The sequence below is a fragment of the Gymnoscopelus microlampas genome, assembly GCF_963454915.1.
Source record: "Gymnoscopelus microlampas genome assembly, chromosome: 4".
Taxonomy (NCBI): domain Eukaryota; kingdom Metazoa; phylum Chordata; class Actinopteri; order Myctophiformes; family Myctophidae; genus Gymnoscopelus; species Gymnoscopelus microlampas.
The window spans coordinates 4,829,084-4,845,512 of record NC_139941.1 but is presented as its reverse complement, the minus strand read 5'-3'; the positions used below and the strand labels follow the sequence as shown (position 1 = coordinate 4,845,512).

At 39.8% G+C, this 16,429-nt stretch overlaps 1 protein-coding gene across 1 annotated transcript; it reads right to left on the bottom strand.

Annotated features, from left to right (window-relative positions):
• Positions 1–9,569: 9,569 nt before the first annotated feature.
• Positions 9,570–14,901, bottom strand: LOC311043269 (uncharacterized protein). Its single transcript, XM_084054445.1, has 3 exons — positions 14,792–14,901; positions 14,237–14,420; positions 9,570–11,790 (listed from the first exon to the last, which is right to left on the bottom strand). The coding sequence occupies exons 2-3, from the start codon at positions 14,418–14,420 to the stop codon at positions 10,343–10,345; spliced, it is 1,632 nt and encodes a 543-aa protein (XP_083910571.1). The 5' UTR covers positions 14,792–14,901; the 3' UTR covers positions 9,570–10,342.
• Positions 14,902–16,429: the final 1,528 nt, after the last annotated feature.

Sequence of the window (16,429 nt, the reverse complement as noted above, 5' to 3'; positions counted from 1 at the left end):
TCTGGATCATGTATACTGCGTCTCAACCCATTGAGCTAACAGTTGGATGACAAATATAGCCTTCCTGGTAGTTTTCAGTTGATCCTCTGGAAGCCAGTCTGCAAAGGAAAGAATCATAGGAAAGACATCAATGGGATTTGAACTCATGGCCTCTGGATCATGAATACTGCGTCTCAACCCATTGAGCTAACAGATGGCTGACAGGTACAGCCTTCCTGGTGCTTTGACTTGAACAACAAACAAGACAAATAACTTTAAAAAAATGTGTTACAGCATAAATATAAATCTTTTTCATGGGGGGCCCTGACACTACATCTTTTCACATTGGGGTCCACTGCCCAAATACATGTCAATTTGAGGGGTTGACAACAAAACGTTTCAGAACCGCAGATTCCAAGGAAACAGCTGTAGGTGAATGGATAGAGTCACTGACTAGTGAGCCGCAGGTAACAGGTTCAAGCCTCAGCTACAGCAGCAAGTCAGGATGTCAAATCAAATAGGTATTATTAGGAGTGAAATCGTTGTGTTTCTTCACCCCAACTGCACATGACATCAGTTTACATGTACGTTATTTTCAGTGATGAAGACAAACCGCACAGACGTTCACTGTACTTTAGTACATTTTGTAAACTTATGACTCTGAGTAGAGTATAGCCTGACTTAAACAAACAAATAACAACTTAGTATAGTCAGATTATTTTTTACACAACTTACATTTTGTAATCAAACTACCGAAACGAAAGTTGGTCACCACCGAAACGAAAGTTAAATCCGAAATAATCACTAAGTGTGGAGGCCAAAATCGTCCCCCCAAAAACCTGTTAGGAGTACGTTTCAGGCAATTTAGGGTTGATTGGTAGTACTTTGTAGTGACTTTTTTGGTCCCTAACACCACAAATGGTTTACATACTCTTTACGAATGTCTTACGCATCATTTGCTTAACATGAATGATAATTCTAGTAATTGTTTGGTGTCTGCATTCATGAAAGCCAGGTAGTTTGCAACAGGTAAGGAGAAAGTCCACATTAACAGACAGTCATAAATGATGAACTGTCTTCACTTTACTGTAGGGCACATAATAACATGTACAAAGGATTTATAGATATTTTAGGAATGTTTTACAAAGCATGTTAAACATGAACAAACACATTAACAGACAGTTGTAAATGATGAACTGTCTTCACTTTACTATAGGGCACATGATAACATGTACTAAGGATTTATAGATACTTTAGGAATGTTTAACAAAGCATATGTTAAACATGAACAAGCTACCAATAGCTTGTATATATTATGTAACATCAGTTACAAATGATTTAATAATAATTTACAGATGTATTATACATGGCTTATTCATGAATAGTTACTAATACCTTTATAGATGATTTGTAACCGTAGTTATAAAGGTTTTAGTAATCATTTACGAATGTCAATAAACAGGTTGTTAATGATTTGTTAATAGTCTACAAACTGCTTATAAACGTTTATAAATGCTTTAGAATGGGTCGTTACAAATGATTTAATAATCTTTTACAGATGTATATAAATGGCTTATTCATGAATAGTTCACTACTTACTAATACTTTACAAATGATTTGTAACTGTAGTTATAAAGGTTTTAGTAATCATTTACGAATGTCAACAAACAGGTTGTTAATGATTTGTTAATAGTCTACAAACTACTTATAAACGTTTATAAATGCTTTATAACGGGTCATTATTGTAAAGTGCTACCCACATCTTTAGATGGGAGGGGGTCCGCGGACAAATACATATTATTTTGGGGGTCCTTGACACAAAAAGTTTGAAAACCATTGATAATAATAATGAGCAACATAAGTAAAAAAAAAAAAACCTTTAGGAAAAAAAAAATGTTAGGATTTACAAGACATTTGTAAATTATTATTTTTTGAGTGAATTTGTAAAAAGATTTGAGTTAAAAACTTTCGCTTTAAAAAAGTATATATTCATTCAACCTAAAGATTTGCACACATTTTCACAATAAAAATTAAAAAAAGCAGATATACAAGCTCGTAGCGCGGCACTCGGTGCCACGCTATGAGCTTGTATATCTGCTATTTTTATATAGCCAAATAAATCTTAAAATGACACAGATGCGTTCCCGAGTCTTAAAGGGATAAAGTACGTTCGGTTTTGGTTTTGGACCATGACGGAGGCACGCAGTCTCAAGCGAACTGGAGCCACGGGACGGACCGCCGAGCGAGCTAAAGCGAGCAAGATGTCATGCCGAACGTTGCGACGTTCGCTTGAGCCTACTAAGCGCCGTCCGAGTTCTATACCCATAGGCACAGAATCGTAAATCGTGTCGTGGGGACTGCTCTGCCTCCGGGGTAGGTCAGTATCTCCTGATTACGCCCTCAATGAATGGTCTGCTAAATCACGGGGAGGTCAGATATCTCCTAGGTTGCAATAGCGCTCCTGTTTTTGTGTATAGAGGGGTGGGTGTATAGAGGCGCGGAGAGATTGCGCCTGATCCCATTGGTTCACCGATCTGTCCGTCAACCCCCGCCCCGTTAACACAACATTACGAGCGACGCCCACTGCACTCTGGTTGGTTGGGGAAATAAAACACTTCCCATACCGGGTACACCAACGCGCTCCTCCAGGCTATTTTTTAGCAAAACTAAACAATAAAAGCCTGGAGATCGAGGCTAGATATCGCCTACTTCGCCCATTCAATGGTCTGATAAAACGTGACAATGTCCCATTCAGTGCATTGATAGCATTCGAAGCCGGTCTCCAGGTAACAAATGGGGATCTGTGGCCTAATGCTTATCAAACTGGGGGTCCTTGAAACGAAAAAGTTAGGTTTTAGAATCACTGGAACGCTAATCTACACTGTAACATCCTGCACACTCTCTGTGTTACAGACCCGTGAAGGGTCGTTTTTGTACCTGTGGTGGTCCCTGGACCCCACATTGAGAACCCACGGTCTTGTATGATAATAATAATAATAATAATAATAATAATAGTCTCTGTGCATAACTGTGGTTCCCTTTTCCAGAAGGTGGCATAAACAACATAAACATAAACATTTCCTTTAACCCATTAAGACCGGGAACGCATCTGTGTCATTTTAAGATTTCTTTGGCTATTATTTTTTTTTTAAACGTGGAACATTTGTGCAAATCTTTGAATATATATTTTTTAAAGCGAACATTTGTCAAACATTTTGTTCCAGGGACCCCCAGAAGTAAAGATTTGACGTACAAATGTTCGCTTAAAAAAATATAGATATTGAACGTTTTTTGAATAGCCAAAGAAATCGAGAATGACAGAGACACGTTCCCGGATTGAATGGATGTACGGGTCAGTGTGTCATCTTAGCTTCATTTGATCGGCTCGGCAGCAGATTTGAACCGGATCATGAAGGTGTCGTGTGATTCCAGTTCAAATCTGCTGCTGAGCTAGTCAAATGAAGCTATATGATGACAAACTGACCCAGAACAGGAAATGTTCCATGCTACCTTCTTGAAAAGGGAACCATAGTTATGCACACAGTCTATTAAGAGTAGATCGATTGAAAGTCATGGTTTTCATCTCACGTCTCTATTTATTATTTATGCCGTTTGTTTTTATTTGCTCTTCACGCTACTCGACTGATGCCATGTAAAAATGATAATAACTCCATTTGATACTAAATCCTTGATCTCTGCTGTGTGATCATTAAATATGTGAGCTGTAACCACTCAGAACTCGCATTGTAAACACAATTACAAAGACTGGAAATGTTTTTCTCAAGTCTGGATACACTGGTGTCTCTTCAGGTCACTTAACACATTGAAACTCTTGTCACAGAGGAAACAGCAGAAACGTTTTTCTGCTGTGTGGATCAGTGTAAATTTCATCGAATAAAACGATGACAAAAGAAAACCCGTCAACCTCCTTTTTTTTCACTGATGAAAACTAAATAAAAACTAAGCTATGCTGCGACGCGTTGTTAGCTTGTAGATCAGCTATTTTCAGCATGCAACCAAGTGTAAAATCAGCTATTATGACCACATCAAGGCCCGCCAAAATATATTTTTGTCAACAAAATCAACTGTATATTTAGTCGACTAAAATCTTATGATATTTAGTCGACTAAGACTAGACTAAAACTAAAACATTTCAGATTTCAAATGACATTTCATTCAAAAGTCTATGACTAAAATTTCATCAAAATGTGCTGTCAAAATGAACCCTGGTGTGGATCCGCTGGTGACTCTTCAGGTTAGATGATGTGTTGAAACTCTTGTCACACTGTGTACAGTAGTATCGTCTTTCTCCGGTGTGGAGACGCAGGTGTGCCTTCAGATGATCTTGACTGAAACTCTTTTCACACTGCGTACAATAGAAAGGTTTTTCTCCAGTGTGGCTATGCTGGTGTTTCTTCAGGTTAGATGATGTGTTGAAAGTGAACTGTGGAAAGGTTTTTCTCCTGTGTGGGTACGCACGTGTGTCTTCAGTTGATCTGACTGACGGAAACTCTTGTTACACTGTTGACAGTGGAAAGGTTTTGTTATTCTTGCGTCGGTGCGCCAAGATAAACGAGGAAGTGTAGTGGATCAAATAGAATCACTTTTCGGTTATTGCATTGTATATTTCTCACTTCAAATGTTTTCAAAAATATTCTTGAGAGCAACGTTTAGCTGTAAATGACATTGTTTGTTTTTTACATGGCTGTCATGTTGGATACAGCATAAAACCAAGCAGCGCAGGTTGACATGAGCAGGTGTTCTATATATACTGTATATATACAATTAGCATCATCAAAATCAGACCCAATACATTAACTTGTGAAAACAAAAGAAGACATAATCATTCAGATAACCAATTAGTAACTATACATGTGAGCACAATTTGATTTCAACCATACCATGATTTGGGCTTTGAGTGAAGCTAAACAGTCAAGTGTTATAATGGATGAAACAGCTGCTGCTACAGCCATCTGTGGATGCGTGCCCCGGATGCATAACTTTACGCATTATGAGGGAGGGACACCGTGAGGCATTTCCTTAATGTTAATGCGCCAAATAAAACAAATTAAATGGATTGTTCATCCAAATTCCCAAATTTCAAGTCTGAGATGAGGACAAATCTTAAGTGAAGTCTGAAGTCGACTGAAGAAGTGCGACTGAAGACCGAGTCTCAAAATCTATTTGCTATCTCTCCTTTTACATGTAGTAATGAATATATAAGGTTTTCTGTAAGATGTGTGTCAGCTCAGATTGCGCTTTAAAAAAGCATGTTAGTGTTCAACTAGCATCTTACGAGTTGTACTTAGACCACCAAAACATTTGCTACAAACTAAAAGTTATTACCCTGTGAGTCTTCATGTGTATCTTTAGAGAAAATCTTCGATTGAAGCTTTTTCACAAATTGTACAAACAAATGGCTTTTCCCCTGTATGAATCCTCATGTGTCTTGTCAGACCTTCATTATGAGTAAATCTCTTTCTACAAACCGTACAAGCAAACGGCTTTTCCCCTGTATGTATCCTCATGTGTTTTTTCAGATTTGCTTCAAGAGTAAAGCTTTTGCTACAGACTGTACAAACAGGGAGCTTTCCCCCTGTATGAATCTTCATGTGTTTTTTCAGCTGGTCATTAAGACCAAATATTTTGCTACAAAATGTACAAGCAAAGGGCATTTCCCCTGTATGGATCTTCTTATGTCTGCTCAGACTTCCTTTAAGAGTAAAGCTTTTGCTACAAATTGAACAAGCAAAAGGCCTCTCCTCTCTATGAATTGTCATGTGCTTTTGCAGATGATCATTAAGACAAAATCTTTTGGTACAAAATGTGCAAGCAAATGGCTTTTCCCCTGTATGAATCCTCATGTGTCTGGTCAGACCTCCCATCAGAGAAAAGGTTTTTCTACAAACAGTACAAGCAAAGGGTTTTTCCCCTGTATGAATCCTCATGTGTGTTTTCAGTATTCCTTTTTTAGTAAAGCTTTTTCCACAAACTGTGCAAATAAAGGGTTTTTCTCCTGCATGAATCCTCATGTGTCTTTTTAGAGATATTTTATGAGTATAGCTTTTGCTACAAACTGTACAATCAAAGGGCTTTATCCCTTTATGAATCATCATGTGTCTGTTCAAAACACCCTTGTGACCATAGACCTGGCCACAGTCTGTACAACTAAAATCTTTCTTTCCTGTCTGACTCCTCGTGGATGGTGATTGTTTTGATGATTTCAGGTTCTGAGGCAGCTTGTTGGTCAAAGACAAGCTTTGTTCTAACACATGTTGAGTCTTGTGTGATTTCAGTGTGTTTAAAGCTGACTCATCACCCCTGGTCTCCCACTTGCTATCAATGTATTTAGTATTATATTCAGAAAGGTTTGGAGCCCAGTCATCACTGTCTTCAGTGTCAGATTCAGAACAGTGTGAAGAGTGGAGCTGGTCATCACTAGTTGGATGAGAACACATATAAGCTTGTGTTTTCATGTGTTCAGTTGAGGTGCTGGCTGGAGGCTCTGTCTCTCTGTTTTCATCATCATCTTCACTTTTCACTGCTAGTAATATAGCCTCCTCTGATCTTAAAAATACCTCCTCCTGTTCCTCTTTAATCTGTGGAGGTTCTAGTTTCACCTGAACCAGACTAGGACTCATCTCCTGTTGCTCCTCTTTAATCTGTGAAGTTTCTAGTTTCACATGGATCAGACTGGGACTCATCTCCTGCTGTTCCTCTTTTATCTGTGGAGGGTCTAGTTTCAACTGGACCAGACTGGGACTGCTCTCCTGCTGTTCAACCTCCTCTTTACACACAGGAAGGAATTGGAGATCTAGAAGGAGGACAGAGGAGGGAACTTCAGAGAGAGCAACTCAATGTTTTCTGATGGATTAAATTAATTTTCCAACTTGTTGATTATTTAGCAATTATATTATATAATTGTTGTTTTTTTAATTGGGAAGCGGCACTTGTCAGAATGGTATTGTATGTCTAATTGGTGAATTGAGTACATTGTATGCGTTGTATGTCTTACTAATGAATTGAGTACAATGGCCCCCCGGGGCTTTTTGTGTTATCCTTTTAACATAGCTATTTTTTTTACTGTATTATCGTACAAACAAACAGACTTTTTAATAAAGTATTCAATCAATCAATCAATCAATCAATCAATGTACAGGAATTAGTGTTCACAGGTACTATACAAATGTACTGACCTATGACCTTGAAATCAATAACAAATGTTTCTCCAGTACAGTACAGAGTCTATTGCAGTGATTCTCAAACTTTTTAATTTCAAGACCAACCAGTTAAGTATGCATTAGGCCACAGGGCCCCGTAACACTGAGAATGTACAAAAGCAACCACATTGACCCTTTGGAGTCCATTTGGTTCCTTTTGTACATTCTCAGAGTTTCAGGCCTGTAAGGGTCCATTTGCTTCGTAACTATACATCATTTAGATGGTGACCCACTGGAAGCCCTTCAAGGACCCCTGGGGTTCCCAATTTTAGAATCAATGATGTATTGTGACCCGCCAACTAGATTGCAATGCCTTAAGTGAAGAAGTTAATTCATTGTTAAACAGAATCTTCATTCATCCCAAGTAATATCAAATGTCTCCAAAAGGCCCTTATGGTTATTTGCAGGGTTAACAACCGTGTAAATGACATTTCCACGTGTGCATGGTTTGGCTCTGGTTGGCTAACCGTACTCAGCGTTCCAATATGAACGTCTTAAAAACCCTATATGCTTCATTGACTGGGGACCAACAAGGCCCTTGGCCCTTTACGTTCCCCCCTCTACACCACTTGAGCTGATATACAAGCTCACAAGTCTGTAGAAGTCTGTTTTTGCAGGTTTGACTATTTTTGCTGAAAATCAATGTACAGGAATTAGTGTTCACAGGTACTATACAAATGTACTGACCTTCAAATCAATAACAAATGTTTCTCCAGTACACAGTCTATTGCAGTGATTCTAAAACTTTTTAATTTCAAGACCAGCCAGTTAAGTATGCATTAGGCCACAGGGCCCCGTAACACTGAGAATGTACAAAAGCAACCACATTGACCCTTTGGAGTCCATTTGGTTCCTTTTGTACGTTCTCAGAGTTTCAGGCCTGTAAGGGTCCATTTGCTTCGTAACTATACATCATAGATGGTGACCCACTGGAAGCCCTTCAAGGACCCCTGGGGTTCCCACTTTGAGAATCAATGATGTATTGTGACCCGCCAACTAGATTGAAATGCCTTAAGTGAAGAAGTTAATTCATTGTTAAACAGAATCTTCATTCATCTGAGTTCATCCCACGTAATATCAAATGTCTCCAAAAGGCCCTTATGGTTATTTGCAGGGTTCTTCTTATCGTGCCTACAAGACAGTCAGTTACAAGGCTTGGCTAGATGTGGTTCAGCCACAGCTGAACACATTGCTGTCCCTTCTCATTAAACTCTGCCAAGTCCGATACTGTGCAGGATTGCTCCAGCAGGGGGCATATCAGGAGGTGCTGCATGGTTTGTGGTTCAATGCCGCAGTCACACACAACGTCCCCGTCATTTAGGTATCCCCATTTGGCGAGGGTGGCTTTTGCACGTCCAACACCAGATCTTATTCTGTTTAGGCATTATATGCTTCATTGACTGGGGACCAACAAGGCCCTTGGCCCTTTACTTTCCCCCCTCTACACGACTTGAGCTCAAGCTCACAAGTCTGTAGAATTGCTATTTTTGCAGAAGGTTTGACCATTTTTGCTGAACGCCTGCTTTTTATGACATACCCAGAATAGGAACTCTACGGTTCATATGGTTAATGACAAAGACATTCACTGATTGGTTTTATGCCCACAAAACACAAAACAGATTTCTGAATATGTACTACTGCCAGACAGTTGAGGAGAGACAATACACTTTCTACACTACACTATTCATAGATGTCTTGTGTTATCACAAGGTTGATTATATACAGCCATTTTCCTCAATGTGGCCATTTTGTTGCTGTAGTTTTTTGTGTGCCGTACGTACCGTGAGGTGTCACTTCAGTTGTAGTTTTGAAATGCAACCACGGGGTGACGCCGGCTTAGAGAGAGCAAACTGCTCGGGACAGTAGTACACACACAGATTTTTACACTTTTTAAATAACTTTTTATTACAATATTGACAAATATTCACATTTAGATATTCTGTTCAATTGCTTGATTGATTTAGTTTTTATTGACATTTGACACAAAAAAAACATACACATGACCTTTTATACATAGTACAAGGATACTTTTGACAGATGTGATGGCATCTGTCATCAATTGTTAGGGATACTTTTGTCTGTGAGGGTTTGTTAAGATTTGGGAAGTCAAAAGAACACGAATAGTCCAGGGGCCAACACTGATATTTTCACAAATTGGTACCACCTAAGGTAACCGTAAAGTTTTTGTATTTTTGTCTTCCTATATGTCTCTAGTTTATATTTTGGTATGATAACCCTTCCAATCTTGTAGCTCAATGGCAGTTATCACTACCTACCAGCTAATGTATCCTGTAGGAGACACAAAGTAGAGTCCAAGTGGAGTCCGTTGCCTCTTCTACCAATACACTAACCTGTTAGTAATCTACTATGACGGCTTTGACGAACGACATGTAGATTGTGATCGACTGATTGCTTACCAATGCTCTAAAGCAAGGAGTACTATAAGAATATAGTGCTATTTAAACACATAGAGCTATTTAACACAAAATATCACTTAACTCATTGACTGCCACTGATGAGTACACTCGTCATTTGGCCAAGGTTCACAGTGACGAGTCGAAGAGTGTGGTGTTTTCAGTGGTTTACACTGCTGTTCTGCAGCCTGTGAATCATGATGATGATGAAGACCACAGCCAAAGATCACGTGATCACAACAAAATGGAGATGGTTTGGTGTAGTAGTTTTAGGATTTATAAAAGTCACATTTTCAAAGTCAAGCTTGTGTTGCTTTTTAGCGAAAACAAGCCAGTCAACTGCCCATAACTATTGAATGGATTATCCCGACGGCTCGCTTTTTCCCCGCGATTCTCCGAGACCTCCCTACGTCTTTTGAGGCGATTGCTGGGTGGATCGTTGTGAAGGATAATATTCTATGATTTTTCAAAGGTTAGTAAAAACTCTCGAAATCGCTGGCAAGGGCAGCTATAGACGATGTTTTAACACTGGCAGTTAAAGAGATTGGCCATAAGCTGTACAAGCAATTTTCCTTTGCTCTGTATGAATTCTTGTGTTTTTTTCAGAACACCCATGTGATCAGACTTTGCCACAACTGGTAGCTTTTCTTTCCTGTTCGAACAACGAGCTTCAATCATCTAAACAAACATCATCTACGAGGATTCAATGACAATCTTTGTCTTTCCATATTATTGCCCTGTATGAGTGCACTCCATGTGCACCTTTAGAGAGAATTTTCGATTGAATTTTTTTTCACAAACTGTACAAGCAAAGGGCTTTTCCCCCGTATGAATCATCATGTGTTTTTTCAGATCTTCACTATGAGTAAATCTTTTGGAACAAACTGTACAAGCAAAAGGCCTTTCACCTGTATGAATCCTCATGTGTCTTGGTAGATCTTCATTACGAGCAAAGCGTTTGCCACAAACTGTACAAGCAAAGGGCTTTTCCCCTGTATGAATCCTCATGTGTTTTTTCAGACTTGATTCAAGAGTAAACCTTTTGTTACAAACTGTACAAGTAGGGAGCTTTTCCCCAGTATGAATCCTCATGTGTTTTTTCAGATAGTCATTTAGACCAAAACTTTTGCTACAAAATGTACAATTAAAGGGTTTTTCCCCTGTATGAATTGTCATGTGTTTTTTCAAATTTCCTTTACAAGTAAAGCTTTTGGTACAAACTGCACAAGCAAATGGCCTTTCCCCTGTATGAATCCTCATGTGTCCTTTCAGAACACCCTTGCGATCACAGACCTTCCCACATTCTTTACAACAAAATGTTTTCTTTCCTGTTTGCCTCCTCATGGATGGTGTTTGTTTTGGTGATTTGAGCTTGTTGCTCAAAGACGATCTCTGTCCTTCCATATCCGTCTTGTGTGATTTCAGTGTGTTAAACTCATCATTGGACTCATCATCCCTGGTCTCCCACTCATCGCTGTCATCAGTGTCAGATTCAGAGCAGTGTGAAGAGAGGAGCTGGTCATCCCTAGTTGGTTGTGATGGTACCCAGTTCTCTATATAAGCTTGAGTTTTCATGTGTTCAGTTGAGGTGCTGGCTGTCTCTCTGTTTTCATTATCATCGTCACTTTTCACTGCTAGTAATGTCAACATTGACCCACCAGCCTCCTCTGGTGTCAGAAGTACCTCCTCCTGTTCCTCTTTAATCTGTGGAGGTTCTAGTTTCACCTGGACCAGACCGAGACTCGTCCCCTGCTGTTCCTCTTTAATCTGTGGAGGTTCTAGTTTCACCTGGACCAGACTGGGACTCATTTCCTGCCGTTCCTCTTTAATCTGTGGCGGTTCTACTTTCACCAGGACCAGACCAAGGCTCGTCCCCTGCTGTTCCTCTTTAATCTGTGGAGGTTCTAGTTTCACCTGGACCACACTGGGACTCATGTCCTGCTGTTCCTCTTTAATCTGTGGAGGTTCTACTTTCACCTGGACCAGACCGAGACTCGTCCCCTGCTGTTCCTCTTTAATCTGTAGAGGTTCTAGTTTCACCTGGACCAGACTGGGACTAATTTCCTGCTGTTCCTCTTTAATCTGTGGAGGTTCTACTTTCACCTGGACCAGACTGGGACTCCTCTCATGCTGTTCAGGGGAAACCGCCTCTTTATACTCAGGAAGGAATTGGAGATCTAGAAGGAGGACAGAGGAGGGCACTTCAGAGAGAGCAACTGATTGGATCAAATTGATTATCCTACTTCTAATTTTTTATAAAAGTTTTGTAATATTTTATAATCGTCTTTTTAAAACGTTGTCAAAATAGTTGTGTACAAAGTATGGAATAGCGTTCAAAGTACAAGTACTTTGTTACTGTACTTTAGTTTTTTTGAGGATTTATACTATACTCAAGTTTTTATATCTATCATCACTTTTACTAAAATGACTTACAAATTAAAATCTGGAGAGGACGCACTGGATCCTATTTTCTTTAACTAACTGCGCCATTAATATTTGAACAAATAACACATATCTTTCTCTACTATCAGGCACATTCCCTATTGCCTGGAAAACAGCCCATGTAACCCCCTGCATAAAGGAGGAGATAGAAGCGACTTAAATAATTGCAGACCGATTTCCGAGCTATCCTGTCTAGCTAAAATTAAGGAATCTGTGGTAAATAACCAGGAAAAAAACGTTTATCTCAAAACACTCTGTTCTAAGCCCACATCAATCCAGTTTTAGAGAAAAACACAGCACAATCTCAGCCACCACCTTAGTAGTAAATGACTTCGCAGCTTCGCAATCTGAATCTGTCGGGGCGGTCGTTCAGAACGTGTGCACATTGGCCTACAAGTGGGCAGGCCTTAGATCCGGAGGCAAGCCGCGCTTTAACCAATCAAAGCCGCTCCAGTCTAAGGATAATTCCTTTTAACAGGTTGTTCATGAAAGTCCTTGCGGTCTTGTTTCCAATGAGAACCTGTGAGCAATTAGGGGTTAAGAGTCTTGCTCAGGGACAAATTTCATTTCATCGACACATATGCTGACCTGGCCTGGAATCGAACCTGGGGCAACCAGTGCCTCTGGCTCCCTAGGCGGGCTCACTAACCATTCAGCTATGGCCGCCCCCGCGTCCATCTCCACAGACTTTCTAGGTCTGCAAGGCGAAACATATGGTCCCTGGCTCGGACTGACACAAATAGTGCACAGCGCACGTCAAGATTTCATAAAAATGTCTCCGTAATCCACACAAGTATGTTTATAAATATATAATAATATTGTATCTATGGCCACCACACTGACGGTCCCGTTTTTCGCCATCGCGGCAACCGTTGGTAACTGGTGTGGTTGTCTGTCTGTGAGAATGATCCCCCCGGCGTCTGTCTCTGCACGGTAACGTTACATCGCAATGTAAATTTAACTCCGCGAGGGTACAGATGGAACCAAATGGATCCGTGGACCCTCTCTCTCTCTCTCGGACTAACAAAAACAGTCAAAATGTCTCTTTTAAGCCACCCGCTCATATTGAACAATTCCTAAGTAAATTGTTTATGAACAGAGCTAAATCAGTTTGTGTGCCTCAGCCTCAGCATAAAAGAGTCATTTTTTTTTGTTGCCCATAGTGTTCCGTGGTGGAAGAAATGCTATCTAGTCGGAATGAAAACATAGGTGCACCACCGGACGTGGAGGGCTGAGGGCATGGACCAAACCCCAGTTTCCAGTCAGCGTAGGTCTAGTTAATCACTACCCCCAGAGTCAAATGGAAAAGTGAAAAACGCTGGGGGTGCTGTTTTTCCTTTTTATTTGACGATGGTTTCCCAGATTGCTTTGCGGTTAACCACTCTGGTACCGTTGAGTCATTTTAGAACCCCGCAATGTGTAATTGTTTTTAGAATTTTGTTTTAAATTTGTGTTGGTTTCTATTTATAACTTCTGTATGCCTTTTATTTTCTGAAATTCCTAAATATAATTTATTTTCAACAGTGATGTTGTTGAATGCATTGCATTGTATTACTCGACGACATTGAAAATGAGTTGAACTACTCTTATTATGACTTTCGATGAGATCAAATCATTGGCTTAGGAATGCGCCAAAAACGAAACATTCTCCATAAATTCCAGGCTTCATGGGGCGTGTAATTGATAGACATTTTTAGTAAATCACTGATTTACTATGACAATATGAATGGCATATTAGGAGGCCACTAGGACAGTGGTTCTCGAACGTTTTATATTCAAGTAACTCAATGGAACCCATTTGGTTCCATTTGTACACTCTCAGAATTACAGATCTTTAATTGTAATTTAGGGCTATAGCTCTTTATAAGTTGTCTACTCATTTTGTATGTCCATGACAAAAGAAAATTGACAAACAAAACACTAACACATATTCAGTCATGGAAAAGCTAAATGAAATGACTGCATTGATAAGCAAAATGAAATCACTGCATTGTTAATCCAGCAACAGCGTCTTTCTTCCATGCCCGAGAAAGACATTCAAGTTTTTGATTGTGACCCACTTAAATATCAAATGTTCATGAAATCATTCGAACACAGTTTTGAAAGTAAGAACACAAATCCTACCCAATTTCACAACAGTGTATGTGTGCGTGCGTGCGTGCGTGCGTGTTTTATACTCACAGCCTTTCTCAGTGTGAGTGCGGTGGTTGTCGTCCTCAAAGGTGGAGATGGGAGGAGTGCAGGCAGCAGTCCTCCAGGGGGCAGCAGAGCTCAGGTCCTGACTCAGGTCTGCTGAGTCATAGGAATCCATGAGCTGCTGAGGCCACATGCTGTGACTGGATAGATGACCATCACTGGTAGGCATCTGCTTTGCACACACACACACACACACACACACACACACACACACACACACACACACACACACACACACACACACACACACACACACACACACACACACACACACACACACACACACACACACACACACACACACACACACACACAGTAACAGAGTTAACATACTAGTCAAGGCAATGTGTCGTTAGCTTGTAGAACGGGAAAGATTAGACGATGTCTTTTGCTAGGCAATGCTGAATCTCAGTCTTAAAGCAACAGTACAACAGTACCATAATTGCATTTACCATTGACCATGCAAATTGTGTTAATCGTTGGAACTTGGGACCAATTCTAATTAAATAGGATTTATGCAATATCAAATATTTGGATAACCTCTGTTTCACTGGCATGAGCAGTCACTTTACTGTCACTGTGATCCTCCAGGCCATGGGGGGAGGCAATATCTTCTCCTCCTCCTGTGAAAGCCTCCTGGTCCTGGCCAGTCTCTCTGGTCTCCACAGCCCCACAGTGCATCCCTGCAGCTCCCTCCGCCTTCTCAATCAGGAGTTCACTCTCTGCTGACTGATAAGAGAGACACATTAGACATCGAATAGACCCAGAACATTCAATATCATATTGCTGCTGTCTTGTCTGATACCATGACATATGTAGGATTGATCTGTTTAATAACATAAAAAAACAAGCCTTCCAAGTAACTGCTCCGTACAAATTGTATATACAAATAACAGACATACTGTGAGTGGAACACTCCTAGGTTCAATGTCAACTACATTTGAAAGCAAATGCCAGTGCATATCCCTATCCATGTTTATTACACGGCTAGGTTGAATGCTTGATTCTGATTGGTCAATCACTGAATTCAGCGGTGTGTTATTTCCGGATAATGACCGCTGAGCTCAATAATAGACCTCTGTCTAATCAAATTAAGGCTCAGAGCAAAGGCTGCGCTGCTTAACTTTGTGCCGTATCCAACATGGCAGCCATGTAAACAAACGCACAATGTCATTTACAGCTAAACATTGCTCCCAAGAATGTTTTTGAAAACATTTGTGAGAAATAGACAATGCAATAACCAAAAATGTATTCTATTTCATCAACACTTCCCGTTGTTTTCCGAGGTGACCGTCACTTTAAAAAAATAAATGGGGTCCTTTTATCGTCTACTCAGGCTTTTGGGAGCACCCCGGACCATTTTTAAGTTGCTTGATACAGATGATACAGATTTAGATAGTTGATATTCATTTTATGAGACATGCCCCCTTCCTATACAAACCCTTTGTAAACGCCATTTTAAACATGTTAGATTCATTGGAAACACCCGTCCTTGGTTCTGGTGACTGATATTGTCCTTCTAATATGTGAGGAGACCGTGTTTTTTCATTTACTTTTTTCATGTTTTTTGGGGGGTTTTTTTTGGAAAATGAAAAAAATAAAATACAATTACAAAATTAAATTAAATAAATGAAAAAAGTAATCGAAAAAACACGGCCCCCTCAGGTATTAGGAAGGCAGTATGAGTCACCAGAACCGAGGACAGGTGTGTTCGATAAAACTAAGTCTCGCTAGACGAGATTTCAAAGACGAGATTTCAAGACAATCACGTTGCATAGTGTTCTGTCACTATGAACATCAGATCTCACCAAAAAAAAAAAAAGAAAAAAACTTTTCAAATACGTGATTTAGCGCAAGGACCATAGGCGCACGTTTTTAGCTGTTTCCAGTACTTACTCCACTACAATTATTTGAAAACTTTAGTTAAAACGATTTTGATTATTATTGAAAAACATACATTAACCACTTCAGCCCTATAGAGATCTACAAGCTCACAATGTGTCGCATTGGTACTTTAAGTATGTTTTGATACTTTTGTACTTTTACTCAAGTTCCGGACTTTTACTTGTAACAGAGCATTTCTACATTGCAGTATTGATACTTTTACTTAAATAAAAATATTTAGTGCTTTTTCCACCACTGAGTAATAAGCATTTGAATACGATGGCTTCCCTATGT

What these genes read in the sequence shown, in the direction of transcription:
- LOC311043269 (XM_084054445.1), bottom strand. Translation starts at nt 14,420, where the DNA reads ATGCCTACCAGTGATGGTCATCTATCCAGTCACAGCATGTGGCCTCAG. An exon ending in CACTCACACTGAGAAAGGCT is followed by an intron (nt 11,791 to 14,236) that starts GTGAGTATAAAA and finishes TCCTCCTTCTAG; the next exon opens with ATCTCCAATTCCTTCCTGAG.